This window comes from Eleutherodactylus coqui, chromosome 12 (assembly GCF_035609145.1).
Source record: "Eleutherodactylus coqui strain aEleCoq1 chromosome 12, aEleCoq1.hap1, whole genome shotgun sequence".
Lineage (NCBI taxonomy): Eukaryota > Metazoa > Chordata > Amphibia > Anura > Eleutherodactylidae > Eleutherodactylus > Eleutherodactylus coqui.
In genome coordinates, this window is record NC_089848.1 from 29,985,623 (window position 1) to 30,013,195 (window position 27,573).

Below are 27,573 nucleotides of genomic sequence, written 5' to 3' on the forward strand. Positions count from 1 at the left end.
ACATCAGTCCATGGATAGACAGATATCTACCGGACTGTAGCCGCCGACCCTAGGTGTACATCAGTCCATGGATAGACCGATATCTACCGGACTGTAGCCGCTGACCCTAGGCGTACATCAGTCCATGGATAGACAGATATCTACCGGACTGTAGCCGCTGACCCTAGGTGTACATCAGTCCATGGATAGACCGATATCTACCAGACTGTAGCCGCCGACCCTAGGTGTACATCAGTCCATGGATAGACCGATATCTACCGGACTGTAGCCGCTGACCCTAGGTGTACATCAGTCCATGGATAGACCGATATCTACCGGACTGTAGCCGCTGACCCTAGGTGTACATCAGTCCATGGATAGACCGATATCTACCGGACTGTAGCCGCTGACCCTAGGTGTACATCAGTCCATGGATAGACAGATATCTACCGGACTGTAGCCGCTGACCCTAGGTGTACATCAGTCCATGGATAGACAGATATCTACCGGACTGTAGCCGCTGACCCTAGGCGTACATCAGTCCATGGATAGACAGATATCTACCGGACTGTAGCCGCTGACCCTAGGCGTACATCAGTCCATGGATAGACAGATATCTACCGGACTGTAGCCGCTGACCCTAGGTGTACATCAGTCCACGGATAGACCGATATCTACCGGACTGTAGCCGCTGACCCTGGGTGTACAAAAGTCCATGGATAGACAGATGTCTACCGGACTGTAGCCGCTGACCCTAGGTGTACATCAGTCCATGGATAGACAGATATCTACCGGACTGTAGCCGCCGACCCTAGGTGTACATCAGTCCATGGATAGACAGATGTCTACCGGACTGTAGCCGCTGACCCTAGGTGTACATCAGTCCATGGATAGACAGATGTCTACCGGACTGTAGCCGCTGACCCTAGATGTACATCAGTCCATGGATAGACCGATATCTACCGGACTGTAGCCGCTGACCCTAGGCGTACATCAGTCCATGGATAGACCGATATCTACCGGACTGTAGCCGCTGACCCTAGGTGTACATCAGTCCATGGATAGACAGATATCTACCGGACTGTAGCCGCTGACCCTAGGTGTACATCAGTCCATGGATAGACAGATATCTACCGGACTGTAGCCACTGACCCTAGGCGTACATCAGTCCATGGATAGACAGATATCTACCGGACTGTAGCCGCTGACCCTAGGTGTACATCAGTCCATGGATAGACAGATATCTACCGGACTGTAGCCGCTGACCCTAGGTGTACATCAGTCCACGGATAGACAGATATCTACCGGACTGTAGCCGCTGACCCTAGGTGTACATCAGTCCATGGATAGACAGATATCTACCGGACTGTAGCCACTGACCCTAGGCGTACATCAGTCCATGGATAGACAGATATCTACCGGACTGTAGCCGCTGACCCTAGGTGTACATCAGTCCATGGATAGACAGATATCTACCGGACTGTAGCCGCTGACCCTAGGTGTACATCAGTCCACGGATAGACAGATATCTACCGGACTGTAGCCGCTGACCCTAGGTGTACATCAGTCCACGGATAGACCGATATCTACCGGACTGTAGCCGCTGACCCTGGGTGTACAAAAGTCCATGGATAGACAGATGTCTACCGGACTGTAGCCGCTGACCCTAGGTGTACATCAGTCCATGGATAGACAGATATCTACCGGACTGTAGCCGCTGACCCTAGGTGTCCTGTTAAGGTCAAGAAGAACAGCAGGCAATATTGCAAGAGGTGAGAAAGACCCCAAGGATAACCGCCAAAGACCTACAGAAAGCTCTACAAGCTGCAAAAACCGGTTCATGCATCTACTATTATACAAAAACTGAACCAAAATGGTGTTCAAGGAGGAAGCTGCTGCTGTCCAAAAACAATCATTGGGGCCCAACTGCCACTACCTGGACAATCCACAATCCTCCTGGGAAAATGTTCTATGCGTAGATGAGAAAGAAGTGTCACTTTGTAGCCCAAGTGCAGGAACACTGCAGACCAGCAGCAAAACTCCTTCCAACTGGTGAAGCATGGGGAAAGGAGCATCCTGCCTTATGGCTGCCAGAGGTTTATCTAACCAGTGAATAGAAGGGCAGTAGTGCATGACACGAAGATCTGTATATTGGAATAGCCAAGTCAGAACCCTGAATTTAAAGGCGTTGGCCACTTTTTGGCACAATTTTTCATCTGCTATAAATGAGTTTCATTAGAAGGGACCCTATAGATTCTGTGTGCTTACCACACTGTTTATCTCAATGTGCCCTCTTGCCAAAGCAAACACTGACTATATGCTCTCCCATCCATACGAATGAAAACTGCAGTGGTCACATGGTTTAATCATGTAACAGCTTTCCCTACTGCCCCCCCACCCCTACCTCCATCAACATCTGTGCGGTGATGAACTTGTTCATCGTGGGTACAGGTAGTAAAAGGACCTTTGCCTACGTATGTACAGAAGTGGATGGTGCTGTGGTGGAAACAGCCAAGGAACGTGGTTAAATCTTGTGACTGTTGTCATCTTCATTCATATGTGCAGGAGAGCACCAGTTATTTTCATGGACATTAGGGGTCTTGAGATAAACGGGGTGGTAAGCATTGAGGATCTATAGAGTTGCTTTTGATGAAGCACACTTATTTATAGCAATTTTGCCAGAAAGTGACTAACCCCTTTAATCCTGTCACGATGCTGTGGCATGGCCTGATGTACACAAGGCATCCCAGAAATAATGATGAACTGAAATGTTTTGTGGCGGTAATTGCTGTTAAAGGGGGATCTAAAAGTATTTAAATTCATGGATTTACTTTTTCTCCCTGCACTGTGGATGTTTACTCAGTGTGCTTAATAGAATACATATTGTCCATAGTTGTGACTTAGCTAATCAGACCAAATTATATTAGTAATCAATGCAGAAATCCAGGTAATCCCAAAGGGTACACTTACTTTTTCTTGAAACTGTACTTGTGACTTATTCAAGACCAAACTCCAGCGGTCCCTGGTGAGCGTGCAGGATATATACGTGCACTCCAACACAGTCGCCACCGGCAGTAACAGGATCCCTGAACCTCCATTCACTGCTTAAAACAGAAGCTTTATTATGTTAATTATATAAAAGGTGAGAAGTATTACCAATTATGTGTGATTAAAATCACACGGTGACAGCAAAGCACAAAAATGTTATTGGAGGAGGCAAAAACTTTCTCCAACATTTGTATATAAATGCTGAACTAGCAAAGTTAATTGCCGAGATGTGCAGGCACTAGGACCGCAGGAAGCGCATTGCCTGGTTGACTGTGAATGTCCCTATTGGTGGACTGAATAACCGTTGTCATGTTCTGTTGGAGTGCTAATCTGTCAGCCGTTCTTATGGACACAGATTGGCTTAATCTGGCATGCACACCCCTCTCCCGGAGATATGTAAATGTTCCTTGCGCTCACTTGCCCCTACCCTGAGATGAAGCGAAGCAGCAGTTAACATATTGGAAATGGGCGAGTTTTTCAATTTTGATTAGCCGTTGGCATCTTATTAATATACTGGAAAGGTTTACGGAGTTAAGCCCCATTTACATGGCACGATTATCATGCAAATCATTCATTAGATTGAGCGGTTTGCACGATAATTGTGCAGTGTGAACAGAATTCTCCTTCTAGTGACAGGGCTCCGCCATTCAGTGATGGGTTTTTTTTCAATTTGCTAGGGCTTATTTTCAGGAAAGGGTTTATATTTCAAGCCCTCTCACCCACTCCCCTTAAAAATAGCGGTAGGGCTTATTTGGGGGGGGGGGGTGGTAGGAGGCAAATGAGTTGGTAAGGAGGTGCAGGGGTAGAGGTCATATGTGAGGGGTGTTTAGTTTGAGTGTGTAAGCGGTTCGGAGTGTGCGGGCTGGGTGGTGGATGGGCAGGAGGGAAGCTTTGCTGCCATCATGCGGTTTTAATGACAAATGTTTGGTAATACTTTTCATGTTAAGAGTCTTGTTATTGCCGGTGGCCATTGTGTTGGGCTACAGGATGACTAAACTCACTGGTTCATATGATATATTCTGCCTTGTCTGTGTTTACATCCTGTGACTCTGGAAAAAAGATCCCTCTGATCTGTCCTGACCTTTCTAATGTCTAAAGATAAGATGAAAGAACTTTGAATGCTGCTGGCCAACATGACTCAGAGAAACATTCTGCAGAGGGGTTTGTATTGTAACAGCTTCCTTTATCAAGCCTGCTAGGTACAAAGGAGAGCAAACTGGAGCAACACAGACCTCCATCCCTGAAGGGACACCCGGGCTGGGCTAGTGTTGTGACACCCGGGCTGGGCTACTGTTGACACCCGGGCTGGGCTAGTGTTGTGACACGCGGGCTGGCGCTAGTGTTGTGACACCCGGGCTGGCGCTAGTGTTGTGACACCCGGGCTGGCGCTAGTGTTGTGACACCCGGGCTGGCGCTAGTGTTGTGACACCCGGGCTGGCGCTAGGGTTGTGACACCCGGGCTGGCGCTAGGGTTGTGACACCCGGGCTGGCGCTAGTGTTGTGACACCCGGGCTGGCGCTAGTGTTGTGACACCCGGGCTGGCGCTAGTGTTGTGACACCCGGGCTGGGCTAGTGTTGTGACACCCGGGCTGGGCTAGTGTTGTGACACCCGGGCTGGACTAGTGTTGTGACACCCGGGCTGGGCTAGTGTTGTGACACCCGGGCTGGGCTAGTGTTGTGACACCTGGGCTGGGCTAGTGTTGTGACACCCGGGCTGGCGCTAGTGTTGTGACACCCGGGCTGGCGCTAGTGTTGTGACACCCGGGCTGGCGCTAGTAGTTGTGACACCCGGGCTGGCGCTAGTAGTTGTGACACCCGGGCTGGCGCTAGTAGTTGTGACACCCGGGCTGGCGCTAGTAGTTGTGACACCCGGGCTGGCGCTAGTAGTTGTGACACCCGGGCTGGCGCTAGTAGTTGTGACACCCGGGCTGGCGCTAGTAGTTGTGACACCCGGGCTGGCGCTAGTAGTTGTGACACCCGGGCTGGCGCTAGTAGTTGTGACACCCGGGCTGGCGCTAGTGTTGTGACACCCGGGCTGGCGCTAGTGTTGTGACACGCGGGCTGGCGCTAGTGTTGTGACACGCGGGCTGGCGCTAGTGTTGTGACACGCGGGCTGGCGCTAGTGTTGTGACACGCGGGCTGGCGCTAGTGTTGTGACACGCGGGCTGGCGCTAGTGTTGTGACACGCGGGCTGGCGCTAGTGTTGTGACACCCGGGCTGGCGCTAGTGTTGTGACACCCGGGCTGGGCTAGTGTTGTGACACCCGGGCTGGGCTAGTGTTGTGACACCCGGGCTGGGCTAGTGTTGTGACACCCGGGCTGGGCTAGTGTTGTGACACCCGGGCTGGGCTAGTGTTGTGACACCCGGGCTGGGCTAGTGTTGTGACACCCGGGCTGGGCTAGTGTTGTGACACCCGGGCTGGGCTAGTGTTGTGACACCCGGGCTGGGCTAGTGTTGAAAATGTCCTTCTGTGGCCTCAAAAATTCATTATGAATTCCCAGCAATGGCCAATAATTATGTGGCAGGTCATTCTGTAAATGGGTTTTGTCAATAACGAGTTTTAATCATTGGAAGCAAATGCTCATCACATTAAGTATAGATGGGACTTTCATCTATGTAATGGGTCTGTATTTTAAATATTTCAAAAGTGAGTGATTTTCTGCAAGTCAATGGTGCTGAGTAACAAAGGTCCAATCAGCTCATCCTGCCCTCTCACAGCCACGGGGACAGAAAAGCAGGACTGAAAAATGAAAATGAAAATGTGAAAAAAATGCTGGTCTTTAAAGAGTTAAAGGGAAAACGTCATTAGAAAATGACCGTGTAAATCAAATTTTTGGATTGAACATATTTTTTAAAGATTTTTTTTATTTTTGATGTCATGCTTGATGTATATTACAAAGAAATTCCCCCTTTAAGTAAAAAAACCCCTGAAAATTAACCATCAAAGCTGTCCATTGCCTTTAAGCTTTGCTAGCAATTAGTGACAGAACGGAGAACGCGGTCTAATTAATCTCCTTACTTCAAATTTTATATTCAAGAACAGAACTGAATTATATATTTAAAGTACTGGATCCTAATTTGCTCTTCAATCGCGGTGAAGAAGAGTTTGGAAGGGGCCACGGTGGAGCATAAACACTGCCCATCCGTTCAGGGATGGAAGCAGCTGAGCACTGGGGTCATGGTCATGAAGTATAATGGGCCAATACATTTATCATCTGGTGTTGGAAGCTGTTTTTGGGGCGCCGCAATATCGCACACAACCTGTGATCAGGTGTGGCGCTGTTTTTGGAAGCAGCCGGCACGTTTGTCTGATTTTTATGGTATCCTATATAATATGCTGACATTCTCCTTCTCACTATACAGGTGTTCCTCGGGTTGCTCAGTGTAAATTCTGGCTTCCTTTACGGCTCGTTTGTTTACCTATACAGCCATCAAAAGCAGCAAACCACAAATTGACAATTGACACCAACAAGCCTCCTGTCAATCTGGTTGACCTGTTTCCAGGTGAGCATTGGGATCACATAGGTAACTCCTTCCCTTGTTTCTCCATAAGAGGTTTATTGACATTCTTCCCCTTTCAGATTTTGTAGAACGTGCCGATGATGACCAAGTCAGCGCTTTAGGTTTCCATTTACTTGCCGGACAGAAAGTCACGCTCCTTGCCTCCAAGACTTCACGTAAGTGGAAATTTATATTTTTTTTACAGACTTGGCATACTGTAGATGTTTATATTCCTACTGATGATAAATCTGTAGGTCCACCAACAACATTTGAGAACGGCTTCGCTCGCGCTGGCATCGTGACCTCAGTTAATATATCAGCCATGACACTTGACAGATCCAACGGACTTATAATGATTCGGTTGTTATAGAGGAAAGAATAGCGCAGCAAGGGAAATGTGATCCGGCAGAGCCAAAGGCAAGTGTGAGCCTCGCCCGGGGAATACATAGGAGCCATAGTACTAAAGGCTTTATAAATGATGGCCTATGAGTCCGGTGACTTGGGTTGGCCCTCCGGGGTCTATCACAGATCTATATAAACCACGGACACATCCTGACCCCTGACAGTGGATTTACATTGTACCTCGCACGCCTTTGTTTTCAAAGGAGGTGAATTGAAATGCCGCTTGATCAGTCAGCAGTGCTGCATGACTTACCACGGGCCGTAATGCCATCCTTATCATGATAATGGATGGCTTGTTTCAGGGCCGGGTAGATGGGTGCAGAAGAGGTATGACCCGTGCCATTTGTGTGGCTCACAGCTAACCGTGTTGAAATGCTGTCTCGCTGGGCAGAAGGCGTTGGATCATTGCTAGCAGGGACCGATATGCCGGAGGTTCTTCTGGATGATACATGCAGGAAATATTTGTGTATCGTGCAGAATTTGGGCATTTAGTAGAGACTTGAAAACAGAACAAATCATCTAGTAACACTATAAAAAAAAAAAAGTTTTTTGCACCGCTCACCATCTTTGCAGACACAGAAATCAAAGCGTTGCCCCTAATTATCTTAAGCCTTCGGTAAAACGACAATAATGATTTGGGTGCAAACACACACACATATATATTAGCAGCGCTACACTCGTGTGTTTGTGTGATGTGATCTTGAATCAGGAGTTCAGTGATAGTTCATTGTTAAAGGGATTCCACCAGCATACACTGTGGCAGTAGGGGGAGAGTCATATATATACTGTACCAGTAATGCTCCCCTTTATACTACTACTGCGCTGCTCTGGTCTGCTGGTCTTCTGTTTGCTGCCGTGGTCACATGGTTGTTTACGCAACAGGAGTCCCCACAGTGATGTCATCAGTGATGTCCCATAAACCTGCCGGGCTTCTACATTGGAAGCCCATGCGACAGGTTTACAGGATGTCACCAGGCTAGTCAGATGCCATGGCACTCGGGCGTCACGATAAGTATATTGCTTTCTTCTAGATTTGCGTACAAGGGCCCAAGTGTGAAGGCAGCCTTATTTAGCACTGTCTGTTTTGTGAATAATCCCTATGTCTGCTGCCGGGCTCACTCAACAATATTACAAAATGTCTTTTTTGTAATACTTGCATTTCCTGTAATATGAATTAGGGCTCATGTCCACGGGCGGGTTGAAGTCCGCATGAGGGAGCCCGCAGCGGAATCTGACCCTGCCCATGGCCAGCCACCCTGCCTATGTGTCCAGGTCTGTACTGCAGATGTTTGCGGAAGCGCCGGCCGGCGCACATGTGCATTTTTTTTTAAACTGCTGCTTGGTCGCAGATCGAATGGCTTCCACTGACTTCAATGGAAGCCTTCTGTGTAAAAACCGCACTAAAATGGAGCATGCAGCAACCACATGTCAAAGTTCAAATCCACCCATGGACATGAGCCCTTACTGCCACTTGTAGGGAGTAGTACCGGTGATAATACACTATGGTTATTCAGTGGTGCAGATTGGACATGAGATCTGTATCCATATTTGTGACGTATATTAACAGCTACAGACATAATGTCTCTATAGGCTGTTGGGAAGTATCGGACACATATGTATCACATGCCCGCTCAGGCTTCCTCCCCGATAGAAGGAATCTGTAAATATTACCGTAATGTGTGAAATCTCTTCTTCAGGCTGCCTGTTCCATAATACAAGCTTCTATTTAGTCCAACCCAACCTTCTTCATTCCTCCTTTGTACTTTAGAGAGATACAGAATCCAGAGTGAAACTTTTGAGGACCTCTGGCTCGTTACAAAGGAGCTCATCATGCGCTTTGAAGAGTATTTCCTGAAGCAAGGCATTAAAGACTTCACATGCTCTTTCTCTGGACCAATTCCGCTTCAGGAATACTTTGAGCTAATTGACCAACACTTTGAGGTATGGTATGTCCATTATGTTGTCAGAATCTGAGTGCAAACTGGCCAAGAATTTATAACTGCTGAGAATGGAGTTTGTCTTGTAGTCGTTGTCCTTGTAGAAGCATTACTCAAGCAGTCTGTTGATCTTTAAAGTCCATTCCATGGAAGGGACATCCATACAGGGATTCAGGACAACATCCCTTCTGAACGCACACCTGATGCAATCATGTGTCCACCACACGTTCAACAGCCTTGGTCGCACTGAAACATCCAGAGCCCTTCAGTCTGACTAGGGGGGTCCTGAGCGGAGGATTCCTTAATCTTACCTCCACATATTCTGATAGAGCATATGAAAGGAAATTATAGTACCAGTTTTTCATGTGGCACAATGTGCCACACAGCTCTGCTACATGGTACATGCATTATGATCCCCACACATCACACACACAGCAGCTTGATTACCACACAAGACATACACAGCTTGGCTCCTCCCACAACAGTGACATCTCCACAGGTCCTTCAGCCCACTGGATCGCTGTGGTGGAGGTAGGTCAGTGTGTTCTGTCAGGACTGCTGAGTTGTGCCTGACATAATAGCGGTTTAGTTGTATTCTCATTTTGTTATTTTTGACCTCCCCTTTTCAAGAGCCCTAACACTGTTGTTCTTCTGTCGATCAGACTCTGTGTTTTATATATGTTGTAGGACCTACAATGTCGTCACCAGGGGGGGAGCGATGACATCACCAGGGGTGGAGCATAAGAATCACACACACACACATACATACTCACAGACAAGTGGTTGTTAGTAGTTTGATTATAGGCTTGATGATTATCCGTTAAGTCGCATCCGACCTTCGGTCACTCCATGGATCAATGTTCTCCACACATTCCTGTCTTTCACGGCTTCTTTCAGTTCCGTGATTGACATGTTAGTGGGGCCCTTGATTGTATCTCCTTTGAGCATGCTATTATTATCATACACATATGCCAGTGTAGCCCTCATCATTGGCTTATCATTGTTTTTGTAGACCGTTAAGGAAAATAAATCTCCATTATAGCTGGGATTCTGTTTCCTTGCGTTGCTCCACATAGAATATTTGCCTGTGACAACAGTCCACTTATCTCTCAGCTTATTTTCAGTGGATGATGCACTTATAGATGAAATGGAGCCTGAAAGGTGTTTCATAGACACCTCAGAATACCATATTGGTGGATTCTGTCAGCCACCACAGGCTTCTACAATGAAGGGGGTTTGATGTTTCATGGATCACCCAAATCTCTTCCCTTTATAGATTTCTGGAATTGTCTATCACAGTTTTCCTAGCAATGAACTTGAAAGTTGAATGACTTTGTATAGAGTTTTGCCTCCCACTTCTAAGCACCATCACAGTGGGTTCAGACCGCTATGATTTTGAATGTTGATTGAGGTTTTGGGCAAAAAGAAAATACTTTGGTCCGGTGTTAGCCAGTAGAGCAAAGTGTGATTGTTCTCAGTAACAGAAACCAGGTAATCTTGTAGATATAAGGCTGGGTTCACACTGGGCGGATTTGCCACGGAAATTCCGCGTGGAATTTCGCCGTTGCAAATTCGCCTGCAGCCGCTTGTCCCGGTATTAGCCAGCCATGTGGACTAGATTTCTCAGAAATCTTGTCCACACGAGACACCGAATCTGCCCCGGCAAAGCCGGCAGGATTCGGCGCTACAGCGTGGATTCGCCGTCCGCAGCATGTTAGTTTTTTTTTCTTCCGCTGCGGCCGCGTTCCCCTCTATGGGAACGCAGGCTGCAGTGGAAGAGCGTGCCACAGGATTTGAAGCAGTGCTTTTCCCGCCGGAGATCTCATGGTTTTTCGCTGCGGCCAAACCGCGAGATTTCCGCCGGGATTCCGTCATGTGTGAGCCCAGCCTAAGACCTTTTAATGACAAATAGAAAGACATGATGTTATAATGTTTTATAGCAAGATTTCGAACTTGAAGAAGACCCCTTAGTAGGCTGGAAAGCTCGCTATAACATCATGTATTTTTTTCGGCCATTAAAAGCTCTCATATCTACAAGATTACATGTTTTCTCTTGCTGGGAACAATCACATTTTGAGCAAATTTCTCCTATGAAGCAAACAAGGTTCATATCTGAGTGTCTAGAGCACATGTGTCAAACACAAGGCACGCGGGCCGAATCCGGCCCGCTGCCTCATTTTATGTGGCCGCGGCATGCCGACAGCTGCTCACCACTGAAGCGATTACCAGCTGGGGTGCCACAGCTCCCCGCTGGTAATCACGCTATTACCGTTGATCCCGCGCACACTGACGTCCCTCCTTCCCTGAGTCCCCTTCTCTTCAGTTCCGCAGGAGAGGACTCAGAGAGGAAGCGTTCCGGGCTACACACTGACGTCAGTGTGCACTCGGGCTCAGCGTGAGCAGAGAGGGAGCAGCGCCGACTGCAAGGAGAAGGAAAGTATATGGGTTGGGGGGTTAATATTGCTGCTGGGGTGGGGGGGTTAATATGGCTGGGAGGGGGTTAATATTACTGACGGGGATAATATTATTACTGACAGGGATAATATTGCTGGGGAATTATTACTAGTGAGGGGGTATATATTACTGTGGGGGTCACTATTACTACTGGGGCCACTGTGGGGGTTGCTGTTACTACTGGGGCCACTGTGGGGTACCCTGTTACTACTGGGGCCACTGTGGGGTACCCTGTTACTACTGGGGCCACTGTGCGGTACCCTGTTACTACTGGGGCCACTGTGGGGTACCTTGTTCCTAATGGGGCCACTGTGGGGTACCCTGTTAGTACTGGGGCCACTATGGGGCTCGCTATTACTACTGTGGCCACTGTGGGGCTCGCTATTACTACTGGGGCCACTGTGGGGGGTCGCTATTACAAATTGGCCCACTGTGGGGGTCAATATTTTTACTGGGGCCACTGTAGGGGTCATTATTAGGGCTCGTTCACATGGGCGTAATCATATTTCGATCACACAAATACGATGCGTATTTGCACAATCGAAAATCGCTTATGCCTGCATATTTGGGCACGCAAAAAAGAACGCAGATGGGCCCACTGAGATGGTGCGCAAATATGCAGTGAATACATAGGTTTCCTGCAAATTCACCATGTATTTGCGCGGCCTGTTCACTTCAATGGCCTATCGGGGTGCATCGTATGCAACATAATAGGTCCTGCTGTATGAAAATATACATCATGTGAATGAACTCAGTGAAATCAATGGCTTCTATTCACTGCATATTATGTATGCAAATACGCTTGTGTGAACGAGCCCTCACTATACTGTCTTACAATCGGCCCTTTGAAGGTCACCATAAGCCTGATGTGGCCCTCGGTGAAAATGAGTGTGACACCCCTGGTCTAGAGCAATATAAAACCAGTTCAATATGGGTTTGACTCTATTATGTTCTCTTATTGTTCCTTTATCTAGTAAATGTAAATGTTGATTTTGCCCTCCGATGTGGTAAGTGTTTTATCACTCCGTCCGCCCGGCAGCTTCCTGTTTTATTTTCCCTCTGTCCAGCTCCCATGATATTGGCGTTTGTGCGCTCCATATAAACTGTTCTTGGAATCCTGAGAAGCGGTGGCCGGTGGAAAATAAATTTTAAACATATTAGAGCGATGCTTGCACTGAGTCTTTGGGGCTTGTGAAAATGGTTATCAGCTATCCACAAAACATAAATCTTTGTTTTATCCCCGACCAGAGGAATGTCATGTATTTAAAAACATTTACTACTTTTTGGCACATATTTTCCAGAGGAAATCCAGTTGAAATTCTTTGCTCATTAGAAATCGTTTTTCTGGTCTTCATTGGGAAATCATTTCTGGGTGCCTTGCCAACTCATGTAAAAGCACAGAATTCTGTTATTTACTAATGGGATTATCTGTGTGTATGAAGGTTCCTCTTACTGTCCATTGTTTCCAATCATGTCTGTTTATCATATGACTTCCTTCTTGTTATCACAGCACTAGGTTGGTTGAAAATCAAGAATATTACCTCACATAATGAATTGCGATTCTGTCAACTTTCACCTGTGATACCCTCCTGCAACATTTACTAACTTAACTTTACATGATATTGGCAGTTTTTTAAATAAATGTTACTTTTGCAAGTTTTTCATTTTAGACTTATCGCTGTTTCTTCATTATTCATTTTTTCAGTTGCGAATGAATACAGAAAAATATGAGAATCTGTTAACTGAGCGGGCCGTACAATTTCGTGCAATTCAGAAGCTGCTGTTGACAAGGTTCAAAGATAAGACACCTGCTCCTCTTCAGAACCTCGACACTTTACTGGATGGTACCTACAGACAGGTAGGACGGAGCGACTCCAATGTATGATATCTAGTTTTAGGAGCTGGTTAGAAATATTGGGGGTGTTTTAATTACCACAATTATGTCAGTTTATGAAGAGCAAGACGTTTATCAGAGGAATGACCTGCATGTTTATGGATTGAGAATCACAATGGAATCACATAAGAGATCTTTCTCAGCTAAAATCAGTCTTGTAAAGCCCTGATTAAATGAACCTTTACACGGGACGGCGGCCATGCACATATAACCGCCCGTCAGCCGTCCCACCAACCATCCATCGCTCCAGCACTTTCAAAAAATGGAGGCGGAGCCGTCAGAGATCTCTTCCAGCCGCCCAACTCCATTTATAGCAAACAGGCAGTCGTTTATAGATGTTCACAAAGGCTGATACTCGCTTGGTATTTAGGTGAGCTGAAAACCAAGCGACTCCAACAAGCGAGTGATTCCTCACTCAGCGCCCTGTCGGTGGCCGTGTGTATGCGGGACGACTATTGGCCAATTCACTGTTTCCATTGATTATTCCGGCGATGATTGCCCCGTGTAAGGGTACCTTGAGACTCATGATGAACTTGTGCAGTCCGTGTTTGTGAATACTCATTACAAAGGTCATAACTAACACGTACTTATCAGTGCTTGTTGTTTGTCACCTGGTATTGCTGAGCCAGCTGTTCTTGTAAAGGTCCCGCTAGATTGAGTCTTTTCTTGTAGACCGAATGCTAAATCAAATGTGCGTGTGTTGGGACATTTGTGGCCACAAATACCTTTCTACTTGTTATGCAAGACATTCTTGATCAAGAAGCTTACACATCTATGGATTTCTGAAAATGTAAAGTTGAGACTCCTCAGAGATGGCAATGTGTCCCGGAACAAAATGTCTAATTGAAATTAACTTTATCATAGCTAATCTTTTCCAATAGGAAATAATTAGCTATCATATAGCATAAAGCAGTGACATTCTGGTCGTTGCTACCTCCACTTCCGCATCAGCTTCCAAGATGGTGCCGGCCTACCAGACACAGCCTGTACTGCTCTGAGCAAACTCTGACACCATTGGAAGGCTTCTGCGCCTGATTACTGCAGTGAACAGTTCAGGCTTTTTGGCTGAAGCTCCACCACGGCCAAGTAGACCACACCACCATAGAACAAGTTAGGCCTACTGGTTCCCCTGTATTCTTTGTCTCTGAGAACATGCCAGTATTACCACCACTGTGAAGGGGAGATATATGAGCGGTAACATACCCTTCAGGTTCTACTGTTTAACACTCTGGAACCGACATAAGACCACTGCTTTGTTTCTCTGTCCCCTTCAGCAAATTTTGGTAGATGGCCAATTCAGATTGAGCGGCTTTGTAGGGGATCAGACCCCACTGGATAAGTGCCACTATTTGCTAAATGAAAAAGATATTTAGTAAAAGATTCCTGCGCTCACAGGACCCACTTTCCCCCATGGGATAGCACAATATATGCACTTTCAAGTCGAGATAACTTATTTTGAAGGAGGGGGTTATGATGTCCACAATACCCCCTCCTGTTTCCATTTGGTTTGCATTTGCATTTAGTGAACCCCTGAAATTTCAGCAGCTCTCCCCTTGACAAGTGGATGCCATTGGACATAAGACCACACAGAAATCAATCCTAAGGTGAGACCACTGGTGCCTTAGGGTACCAGGAGTTTGTACCAGGTGAGATTTTATTTTCACTTTTTAGATTTTTGAATCTGCTACATATGTGGCACTTCCTCAACATTATACACGATTTGCTAAATGGTACTTCTTACAGATCTCTCTGGACCCAGACTTTAAACCACCTTTTTTGACGAGATGGAAGAATAATCCCAGCCGTACTTTCTCTCTCATGCATATCAACATCCTTGTAATTGTCCATAAGTACTCTATTGTCAGTAAATATTAGGAGGTGTGTTACAAGCTGCTATCCGGGTGGTGGTCTGTCCCCTCTGTTGTCCCTTTATTCTGGCATTGATCAGGCCAGGGTTCCATTAGAGTTCTTCTTGGATTGCCCTAAACTAGCTGATTTTTGGAAGAAGATCCTTGAGGTGACAATGTTCACCTAACTCAGTCCCCAGCCCTATATCATCTACAGCTCTTTGGCCTCCCTATAAAAAACATATTAGAAGACAATGTAGAAGCATCCTTGTTGCCAGATTGTGTATTCCATCTCACTGGAAATCCACCTCTCCAACATCTTTGATCCACCGGGTCCACAGAGTTGATGACACAATGAAAATAGAGGAACTCACCGTGTTGCTATGAATTACTCATACCTCTTGTATATCCTGCTTTACCTCTTCTATTCTATTTCAATGTTCATTGGCAAACCATTCTATTCTGGCTGTAAATAGTTAGCAAGCTTCCAACCCTGGTTTTTCGTCTTTTTCTTTTCCCCTGTTCGTTCTTAGTCTGTTTTTATGGCCATTAAACTGTTATTTTATTGTGGGTCATCCCCTCTTAGGAACCAATTTATAGATCATCTGCTTGTCATACCTACTATTCTTGTATTTTCCACTAAGGGATGGTTGTCGTAATTCTTTTCTTGGGTTGGTTACAATTGTTATTTTGTATCTCTTTTATATTTCTACTTTTAACAGTTTATAATAAAGAATGAAAACGAATTCAGAGCATAAGGATATGTTATACTATAAGCCCTCTGAAAGGTATATTTACACTGTATAATGACAGAAGACAAAGTAATGGTTGAGATGACATTAGCAGATGACAGTCATGTCCAATACTTTGCATTTAGTAATGTTTATGTACAAGAATTGGCCGCATCTCTAAGGAAAAGTAATATAAAGCACCTGGCCCTGATGATATCCACGGTATTATAGGCATTAGGTTCAACAAAGCTGTTGGCCAACCCCCCCCTTTACCATTAACGCTTAGCTTGGCTGACAGCTGTCCCTCCTAATTCCCCCACTACACATTGATGCTCGGTCAAGCATGTATGTATTCTGAATGGGGAGAGTAGAGTAAGCCACTGCCAGACATCTCTAGTAGAATCCCATCTTGTCGAAAACAGAAGTATCAGAGATGTTGAAATCCTATGGCTCCATCCTCCTTTCCGCCTCCTTGCCTTTAGTATGTAATGTTCGGGGGGGAAATTACAAAACCCCGTATACACATAGGATAGTTAACTGGTTGAGCTGATATTGGTGAGTTTTGCTGACATTAACCTAGTTACTCTATTGTGCATGGCATCTTAAGGGTTAGACTCATTTTCTTAGACTGTCTTCTATAGGATTGGTGTTTGATAGTATTACTTAAGAAGAGTACGGAATGACCAACTAATCAGGCAATGCTCTCTGCCTGCTAGTCCAGTTGAAAAAGTACACTGTACTCCTAAGTTAAGAATGGGCACTGCTGGATCACAAGGCGCTGCCATGAGAGTTGGGTTCGGGAAGCTAAACCAAGTGAATTTAAACTTTTTATAATCTAAATAGGCCCAACATTTTGTGCTAATCAATATATTTTACATCCGTGGACATTTGTGTTTAGGCCGCACGTCCTATTCTTATTGGACAAGTAGAGGAGATGTAATATGCGGTGTCCGTGGAGTTCGGACAGCACACGGATGCAGTTGTGCCAAAGATTCTCGGACACAGCCACATGAATCTGGCCTAACTTTGTCACCGACGAAGCGATTGCCGGTGGCGATATGCGGGGGTTTTCTCACTTCCCATTATAGACATGCAGTATCAGTATTGTGGGTGAGATGCATTATGGTTGTTCTAGTTTACATTGTCTAGATATCCTCTGTAATTAGGGGGCTTAAACAAACCTTCACTCCAGACCCTTTGAATGTCATTCATTGCAATTTAGAATCGCTGCTACTTGCTGGGTTTGTGTAACCGCATGCTTATATTATGTATTGGGTCATTTGAGGGGACTGGAGGGGCAGCAGTTGTTATTATATGACACTCCCTTGTGTTTGGGCTTTTTGTATATATTATGTAGTTAGAACTTGTCTATACAGTAAAGTTTATATTCTGTGTGTATCTTTTGGCACCCCCCAGAGCGTCCATAGTTCATTAAAGTGTGCGGCTATTGGTAAATTATGTTAATGGTAGTGCCAGCCACGTGCGCTGTAGGTGATCCATCAACATTAATCATCAGTTGAGTGAGACGTGCGCTAAAGGTGTCAAGGGCAGGAAAATGTGTGTTCGTTGGTGCAACAGTTGAAAGAAGGCCGAATGTGATGTTAGAACAAACCGAAGGAGCCCCGGCCACGCACCAGCCGGTCTAACAGCGTAACTGCGCGAGTGGAGCAGGTGATCATGGAAGACCGTTGTTTAGCTGTTTGAGAGATCGCCTGCAAAGTCAGCATCTTCATCTGTGCTCACCATCTTGGTGAAGACTTGAAGATGTGGAAAGTTTGCTCCAGGTGGGTGCCGCGAATGTTGACAAATGATCACAAGGCTGCATGCATGACAATGTGTAAGGGGATTTTACATGCGATCACGGCAAGAATGGTGCCTTCATACCATGGATTGTCACAGTGGATGAGATGTGGATACCATTTTTCAGGACACTCTGTGGTCGCACATTCTGCAGTCGTGCCGCTCTTGCATGAGCTATTTTCCAGCAGGCCAAACAGACCCCTAAAGAAGTGTTCACAGCAGCCATATATTGGTGGTGTCGGCATTAGGAAGGATTTCTACATCAAGAGAGAAATTATGTTGAGAAGTGACAATACGACTAGAGATGAGCGAGTATACTCGCTAAGGCACTTTACTCGAGCGAGTAGTGCCTTACCCGAGTATCTCCCCACTCATCTCTAAAGATTCGGGGGCCGGCGGGGGGTGGGGAGCGGCGGGGGAGAGCGGGGAGGAACAGAGGGGAGATCTCTCTCTCCCTCTCTCCCCCCCACTCCCCGCCGCAACTCACCTGTCACCCGCACCGGCCCCCGAATCTTTAGAGACGAGCGGGAAGATACTCGGCTAAGGCACTACTCGCTCGGGTAATGTGCCTTAGCGAGTATACTTGCTGATCTCTAAATACGATCAACTTTCTGGGGTAAGTAGTTAGGAGCCCTTAGATCTTGAATGTACACGAACCGAGGGCGCCTGGAAGGATCCCACAACAATTTGACGATTGTTCATCCTTGGCATATTTTTCAGAAAGTGTAGGTTTCTAGTGAGTGTTCCACAGTTACCATGTCTGCGTACGCTTCTATCCCGATGGATACCGTGGAATGGCTCTTTTGAACAAAGTCCTACATTTCGGGCTTACGGGACGATACGGATCCTATGTGATTTCCCTGTGAATCCCATCGCCGTCGCTCGTATGCTCACCACCTGTTTAATAAGTGAGGAGCGTGTAAGATTTACCCGCACCTGCCGGCCGCTTGTCATCCTAAATCAACATGAACAATCGAGCACTGAAAGAAATTCCCATGTGTACCGACTTATCTCCAAACAGGAATAGGCTCTCATTATGGCGGGCTCGGCGGTGGGAGCGCTGCGCTCTCTTTATTACAGGCTTGATAGCTCTGAAGTTGTAGGTCACATTTTCCTTCTCGATGGCTTTATACGTTCTCACTGCCTACATAAAAGGATATTACGGCGCACTTCCCATGCTGGTGTTTAATAAAAAGGGTCGGCTTGCTTAGAACGCTGCATTCATATATATCGGTGTTCTGCTTCAGCTTTTTGGCGGTTTCCTCATTATTTTGTTATTTCTAATTATATTGTCTCTGTTATGTGATGCCCGGCTGAGTGCAATGATTTTCCTAGCAATATCACACTTGGCTTTTGCGATAGCAGAAACTCACGCGGTTCATGTAAGGTTAGGGCTGCGGAATAACTCCTTGTGCCGTATGATGGGAACCGCATGGACTATCAGTCGCTTTAGTTTTCTCCCTCTTGAAATGTATTTTTGGTTAAGGTGTGGGCTGAAGGACGCTATATTGCAAAAAGATGTCTTCAGTCCGGCACAGACGATGCTCTGAGTATGAGAGTGAATGGAGATCAGCTGATTGCCGTAGGTCCGTTTCCTGAGCTCCCTGGCAAACAGTTTGGTTGTTGCATTGTTACATGGTGGCTGTTGAAATAATGGCTATCATGTGATACATAAATGGCCGGAGTCCGCCAGAGATCGGGACGCTCTTACTCTTAGAGGGCGGTCCGCGGCTGGAAACTTCATCCTTTCACATCCGTATTCTCTGATAACACATACTGTATCGAGGTTGTCTTGATGGGATTACCCCTCTAAGCTAATTTCACACAGGCGAGGCGATATTGGGCCATGAAAACTCCTCCAATCACTTTTGTGAAGTTGCGGCAGAAGATCGGCAAGTGTTTCCCAATGTTGTCAATGAGTAACCTTCCATCGCACTCGGTTGCATGTCCAGCGCCGTGCAATATGTTTTCCGGCCCCACTGAAAACAATGGGCGAGGATTTCCGGGGGAACCCCAAAGATGTGACATGCTGCGATTTCCCCCCCACATCACATTGAAAGATGGGGTTTATATTTGTGCGAGATTTGTGCATCTCACAGCGCACAAATCTCATGCGATTTACTCGATTGTGTTAAGGAGGCCCTAGCGTACATTCATGCGTTGCGGATTTAGGTGTGGATGCGCACAGAAATCCACAGCATATTTCTCACTGTGGATTTTAGTGCGGATCCGCTTTAAAAGTCACAGAATTTGATGCAGATTTTGAGATGGCTTTTGCCGTAGATCTGCAGTGAAATCTGTTGCAGATCCACGGCAAATTCCGTGACAATATGACAACCAATGGAGCAGATTTTGATGCGGTTTTTGCCACTGAATCGCATGCTGATTTTAGTGCGAAATGTCCATGCCATTTCCAGTACATGGGAACATATTCTTAACAAGTACCAGATAAAAGCTATATACAACGTGTCATACGTAATTTCGCAGACGGAGAATGGACCTCCTCCTTCACCCCCTCTTTATAAATACACCAACTTGCAAAGCATTCATTGCAAGGATCTGTAAACTTCTTCATAATCCTCTAGATTACGCTAAACCATCTCCCTCTAAATAAGTGCAGATTGGAAGACCTAAACCTTAACCCCCACCATCCTCGCATCTGTTCCTCACTCCCTCAGCGAGATACACATATGTCCCCGAGAGGACATACAACACGACTACATACAATGTGGCGCACCAAACGCCTCCCTTTACCGCTGTCTATGGGCTTCCCGCCCATGCTGGCATGTTGGAACAATGCCCATGCCTTTATCACCCGGGACCTGGTATCCAACATCCTTTCAACTCTGGATGGGCAATTCTTGGCTATGTTGACACAAAACAAGATGTCCTCCTCGGGAAACCCTCCGACATAACAATTACACTATAAGCCAGCAGCTTCCACTCACTCATGACTTGTTCTTACAAGGAAGTTCTGGGTGGAAGCCGCTCACATAAGGAACAGAAGGCTGAAGGCCGCCTTCTCACGGGGCGGAACCACCGCTGAATGTTCTCTAGCGGAACTGCTGAGGATGTTCTGCACCATGTCCAGTACAAGCCATGTGGAGGGGATTTAAAAACCCCTTCGCATGGTGGATAGCTTCTGCCATGAATCCGCAGCGCGTCTATTTATGCTGCGAGATTCAACCCTTGCGGAATTTCTGCTGGTTTTTCGTTCCTCGTGTAAAATTGGCGGCTTTTTTTTTTGCTATGGGGTAGATTCATTGGACTACCCGTCTCTTCGATGCTCTTTGGTATCAGGAGAGCATCCTATTAGCTATCCAACCTATCTCCATATAACCTAAGGCTCTTTCTCATACTCCCTCCTGGAAGCCCCCCCCCCCCTCTACAACATAATGCCCCTTTTACACGGGCTGATTTTCGTTTAAACAAGCGCACAAGAAAGTGATGTCATCGCTAGTTGTTCGCGCCGGTGCAGAATGTTTAGACAGGCCATTGTTGAGAATCGTTCCTTTCTTGCTCAGTTCTTCACATCCCCATATATACACGGAGCGGGGAGCGAGAAGTGAGCGAGTCGGCGCTGATTTTTATGCAGGCTTAGACTGAGCAACAAACGAGAAGCGCACGGCGACCCGCATTTACATGTAACTATTATTGCGCACTTTTGTTTGTTTTAGCAAATTTGGAACTACAGTTGTTACGTGTAAATGAGCCTTAGCTCTCAGGACAAAAATCGTGTAAACCAAAACACAAGGAAATGGAGATTAGACGGCTTTTGGTTAATTTATATTCGTTAATTGTTACTTTACTGCTGATTATTAACAAAGTAATCTCTGTTCTGCATGTGAAAACACGGCCAAACCTGAACCGATTAGCAATTGTTGTGGCGTCAGGCCGCCTGCACATGGCAGAGATGAATTTCGCATATGGGATCCGACTCTGGCAGCAGTGGTGTCCGCACGTACCTGCTCTGTTGCCATCTCTTCTGTACTGTGGATTGACATGGCGGCTCGCCGGCGCACATATGCCGTACAGATTTTTTTTTCAAATCTGCAACCTGTCCGCAATGTTCAACCCGGATGAGCCGCGGGTCGGACGGCTTGCATTGACTTCAATGGAAGCCGTCCGTGCGGAGTTTGCATGAGAATAGAGCATGCTGCGTTTTTACCTACGCTATCGGAAATTGTAGTTCCACTCGTGTAGGAAGCAGCGGATCTCAATAGAAAGTAACAGGCGGTATTTGCTGCGGATTCACGGTGTGGACACCAATCGCAGATTCCACAGCAAATATACTTCCATGTGAGGAAGGCCTTACTGTCAGTATTCTGTTAGAAAACCTACATTAGAAGGCGGCTTAGTCCTTCCAGGGCCTACCAGGACTAAATATTACCACCATTTAGTGACCACACCGTGCCACTACCACCTTATAGTGACCACACCATGCCACTGCCAACATAAAGTGACCACACTGTACCACTGCCACCATATAGTGACCACACCGTGCCACTACCACCATATAGTGACCACACCGTGCCACTACCACCTTATAGTGACCACACCGTGTCACTGCCACCATATAGTGACCACACCGTGCCACTACCACCATATAATGACCACACCGTGCCACTGCCAACATATAGTGACCACACCATGCCACTGCCAACATATAGTGACCACACTGTGCCACTGCCAACATATAGTGACCACACCGTGCCACTGCCAACATATAGTGACCACACCGTGCCACTGCCACCATATAGTGACCACACCGTGCCACTGCCACCATATAGTGACCACACCGTGCCACTACCACCATATAGTGATCACACCGTGCCACTACCACCTTATAGTGACCACACCATGCCACTGCCAACATATAGTGACCACACCATGCCACTACCACCTTATAGTGACGACACCATGCCACTACCACCATATAATGACCACACCGTGCCACTACCACCTTATAGTGACCATACCGTGCCACTACCACCATATAGTGACCACACCGTGCCACTACCACCTTATAGTGACGACACCGTGCCACTACCACCTTATTGTGACCACACTGTGCCACTGCCAACATATTGTGACCACACTGTGCCACTGCCAACATATAGTGACCACACCGTGCCACTACCACCATATAGTGACCACATCGTGCCACTACCACCTTATAGTGACCACACCATGCCACTGCCAACATAGTGACCACACTATGCCACTGCCAACATATAGTGACCACACTGTGCCACTGCCAACATATAGTGACCGCACCGTGCCACTACCACCATATAGTGACCGCATCGTGCAACTACCACCATATAGTGACCACATCGTGCCACTGCCACCATATAGTGACCACACTGTGCCACTACCACCATATAATGACCACACCGTGCCACTACCACCTTATAGTGACCACACCGTGCCACTGCCACCATATAGTGACCACACCGTGCCACTGCCACCATATAGTGACCACACCGTGCCACTGCCACCATATAATGACCACACCGTGCCACTACCACCTTATCATGACCACACCGTGCCACTACCACCATATAGTGACCACACCGTGCCACTGCCACCATAAAGGGACCACACCGTGCCACTACCACCATATAGTGATCAGAGGGGCCAGGGAACAGACAAGCAGAAAAGGCAGCTTGATGGATGAAATGTAAGCTTAAAGGGCTTGCGGTATCAGACAGAACCTCTTTAAGAATGCGTCACCCGGCACCCCTGGCAAACAGTGACCTTGAATGAGAGAATTGCGGCCAACCAGACGTTTCCCCTGAAAGTTATTGGAGTGTCTGTATTCATAAACTTTTTCACACCCGTTCACATCTGGTGATGAAATGTGTTGGGCTGTAACCCTTTCCCTGCTTGAAAGGTGACGGCTCCTGACACAGCAGTGAAGCAGGATTTGCGCCGCTACATCTACTGTGGACATTTTACAGCAAATCCGCAGTGAAAAACCAACTACTAAACCGCACCATTTGATGCAGATTTGAATGTGGACTTTGGTGTAAATTTCCTCCTCGTTAGAAGTGGTGGAATCCACAACAGAAATCCACGAATATTTGACAAGCTGTGGATTTAAAATCTGCGCCACGTGCCGATTTTCGCATGGGTGTGTATGGTATTTTCCACAGCATCTGGACAGGATTTTGTAAATCTCATCCACTTTGCTGCTTCTGTAAATATTGTGGACTTTCCATTCTGAGTCCACATGGAAAATCCACGGCACATCCGGCCCGAGTTAACATAGCCTAAGGGCATAATACAGAGTCAATACAACCCATTGCGTTCAATGTGTGTCTTTACAAATGCGTATTTTTCACGCAATTGTTGATTGCATGAAAAAAAGAAACTGCAGCATATCCTACTTTGGTCTATATTACGGACTGAAATAGGCCTTTAACCCTTTCCAATCTAATTTTTGCTGTTCTACAACGGTGCCATCTGCTGGCTAAAGCCAGTGTGTGTGCGCCAGAGAGGCTCTGACAGCGGAGTAGCTGGCAATAGACGGTAAGAATACCCTGTCGGACGTCTTCTGACATTGGAGCTGTACAAACTTCAATCAGAATGTAGGAAGATGTCAGACAGTGGATTGGAAAGGGTTAAAGTGAAAGGGATTGCACGAATATGCAGTGAATGCGAAACAATGAATCACTAGAAGGACCATAATACTCCTTGTATAGGCGAGTTTGGGTCTGTACATATATTGCATAGTCACTGTATGAATGAGCAGTTAGGCCACTCTCCGTCATCCGTTTTTTCCGCGATTACCATGGTGTTTAAAACGACATGGTAATTGCGGTATAACGCTCCCATTGATTTCAGTGGGGCCTTGCAGACATGCGTTCGAGCGCGGCACTCTCCAGTGCCATGATTTGGGAGCATTATCAGTTCTATTTTGTCGCTTTTAGGGCACCTTATTACCTATCGGAATGATGAGGTTCGCTGAAACCTGCTGTTGGAGGCAGGAACCTACGTCCGGAAATGGCTGTAAAATTGCGGTGTTTTGCCGACTGCATGTGTGAGAGTAGCCTAAGAGTTATGCGATGCCCGCTGAGCCCTGTAGCAGGTATGCCACATATAGCAGGCCTGTGGGGGCACACATTACACACTGACCCTACTGAGGGATTTAAAACGGACGACAGCTCAGGGGCCTTCTGCAGTGACAGGGAGAAGGCAGCATATTGTCTCTCATTTATAAGTTCATTACAGGTGTGGGGAACACATAAGCCCCCCTAGATTATGAGCCTCACAATTGTGGCACCTCTATTGCTATGCCACTGCTCAGGAAGGGTGTCGCAGCCTATCTGTATACTTGCACATTGGCAAGTCCAGTCAGTGCCTCAGATTATTTGGGCGTCCCTTTGTGGATTGCCCAGTCCCTCTTCCCCCACCCAACGCAGATAGGTTTTCTTTTAGATGGCTTTCCTAAAGGCCCATTTACACAGGACGAACGTCGGGCAACCGATGCCAGACACTCATCCCTGCGTGTACTCGCTGCCATGCTGCTGCACAGGAGCAGGTATCGTTGGCTCTCTGACAGAGCGGCCAGCAGGGGGCTGGGACAGCTGGAGGATATTTCACTCCTCGCTCTCCCCCGCCCCTCTCCATTCGCTTTAGCAGTAGACGTTCAGTACTGAGCAGCTGCTATTATACTGAACGATCACAGTGATGATTCTTCAGTATAAATAGCAGCCGTTCAGTACTGCTGCGTTAAGTGAATGGAGAGGGGCGGGGAGAGAGGAGAGAAATCTCCTCCAGCCGTCCCAGCCCCCTGCTGGCCTCCCTGTGAGCGAGTCAGCGGTACTCGCTTCTGTGTAGCAGCACGGGAGCGAGTACACACAGGGACAAGTGTTGGGCATCGTTTGCCTGACATTCGTCCCGTGTAAATGGGCCTTAGGAGTGTGGTATCGGGCTACTGTCCCATGGCCCAGCCTGTAGTTGCTATTGTGATGATGAGTGAGTGTGAGGCACATTATGTATACCCATGAGCACAGACTTGCTTTGATAACAGACCGCACCACATCAGGCTAGGCTGTATATGTATGAGATACAATAGATCCTCCGTCTATTCATTTTGATTCACTTCTGACTGTATTTAACCACCACAACTGTGCGGGGTCTAAAAAGAGTTCGGCCCGAGTTCTCTATCAATTGTTTAAAACTTTTTGAGCAGCCTTTTTGTGTTCCTAGAGGTTGGTAAATGTCTGTAACTATATGTCCGTCTATATGCAGGATATGTACAGCCACTCTGATAACAGTCTGCATCCCAAGCATGTTAAATGGCTTTCTGCAACCCTCTTCACAGGTCATGGACTTTTAGCACCACCATAAAATTGGTAGCATTTTACTTATTTCAGGTGGAAATGCGACTAATGCTCTGCTACACAACACATCCACAGTCCTGCTGCGGGACCTGACTGCGAGTCCCGGATTTCCTCCATGGATCTTGTAGTAAAATAGATGTGTGTTTGCCATATGCAAATCCAACACAACAGCAAAGTCTTAGTCAGTGGTCGGCTCTGAAGTGGAGTATAGACATCAGGTTGAGAAATCCCATCTAGGAGACATTGTGATGACAAAACATGAACCGCTATCGTCTCCAGAGTCAAGCCAAGTGGAAAGCCGGTTAACTAGTTTTCACGTTGTTTGGAGATCGGTCCAAACTCTGGAGCTGTTGGCTGAAACCTCAGAGCAACGCCATCATCCAGGACCCGGGAACCCATCACTGAAAGGACCAAAAATGATAAAATGTAACTTTTATTATCTTCTTCGTTAAAACAATGGCGTAGTCACTGAACTCTATAATGTGACCGCAGTCACACACTAATTAGAATAGGGCTTCCCAAGTAATTACTTGACACTGATTTGTCTCATAGACGATATACAGCAGTGTCTATTACTAGGTCCTAACAGCAACTCAATTGTTTATCACCCAGTCACTCCAAAATAGTAAGTGGTCGCCCAGTTATTTTTAAATGATAATAGCGCTTTAATGTGTCAGCACCACAAGTTACTGAGCCAGGATAGACCAGCACTATATTTTACTCCACATTAGGGGTTTAATGACCACCAATCTCACATATCTGTTCAAAATATGCCCATATAGCCACACCAGATTAACACTTATTGTCAATCAAATATTGATATGATCATATGGGGAACAACGTTATTTCTCGTATCCTATCATATATTAAGTCATAAAGCTAAGAGAATTGGCAGTTCAATCCGTCCACTCCATGTATGAGATAATATTGGGTGGATTCGTTATTTCCCCCTTTTTGGTTATTTGCTCAGTTCAATCATCAACCATTCATGTCTCACACATATTGTAATCGATGCTACATAATGTTAACAGAGTGAGTGGAGTGACTTGTGGTTTTAGTTGCGTATTCTATTCTGAACTATCTCCTAACATGCAGCCCAGTAGATTTTTACTTTTTTACTTTAACATCTCTGTCCCTAATTGGCATACAGAGTTCTGATAGTTTAAACTCAGATGCCAGAAGAAAAAAACTATTAGGAGAGACTAGACCCAAAGATCCGATCTCCCCATCTCCATCAACGCGTTTCTACAACCTGGTAGAATGGTTGTTTCCTCAGGATGAAGCGCAAAAATAGGTGAGAACCAGCCACAACGGCTGTCATAAAGTAAATGAGCAGAGATGGTAGGTGTCTTGAGTGCTGAGACTCTTATACCCGTGACTCCGCCTACCTCTGTCCGGGGGCTCGTCCTGTCTAATCCACTCCCGCCTCAGCATCTAATGGCCTCCATGGTCTCGCGATAGAGGGCCGGTGCGCGAGATTACCCGCTGCCGATCTGGTCATGTGACCGTATGACGTACAAGGAGACGCGTGTCTATGGCAACCAGCCGTACTATTATGGACCGCAGCTGCACTATAACACAGCTTGACAGCGGGATCCAGGAAGACAAGGGATCATACAGGACGTCCTT

At 46.6% G+C, this 27,573-nt stretch overlaps 1 protein-coding gene across 3 annotated transcripts in view; it reads left to right on the forward strand.

The window, feature by feature from the left end:
• The window catches only part of BBS9 (Bardet-Biedl syndrome 9), a 374,874-nt gene that overhangs the window by 212,515 nt on the left and 134,786 nt on the right, over window positions 1-27,573 (forward strand). For all 3 annotated transcript variants that reach the window (XM_066584494.1, XM_066584497.1, XM_066584495.1), the window contains 4 exons: window positions 6,391-6,531; window positions 6,609-6,704; window positions 8,699-8,871; window positions 13,027-13,179. In XM_066584494.1, coding sequence (XP_066440591.1) covers window positions 6,391-6,531; window positions 6,609-6,704; window positions 8,699-8,871; window positions 13,027-13,179 — 563 coding nt within the window. The remainder of the gene's footprint in view (window positions 1-6,390; window positions 6,532-6,608; window positions 6,705-8,698; window positions 8,872-13,026; window positions 13,180-27,573) is intronic.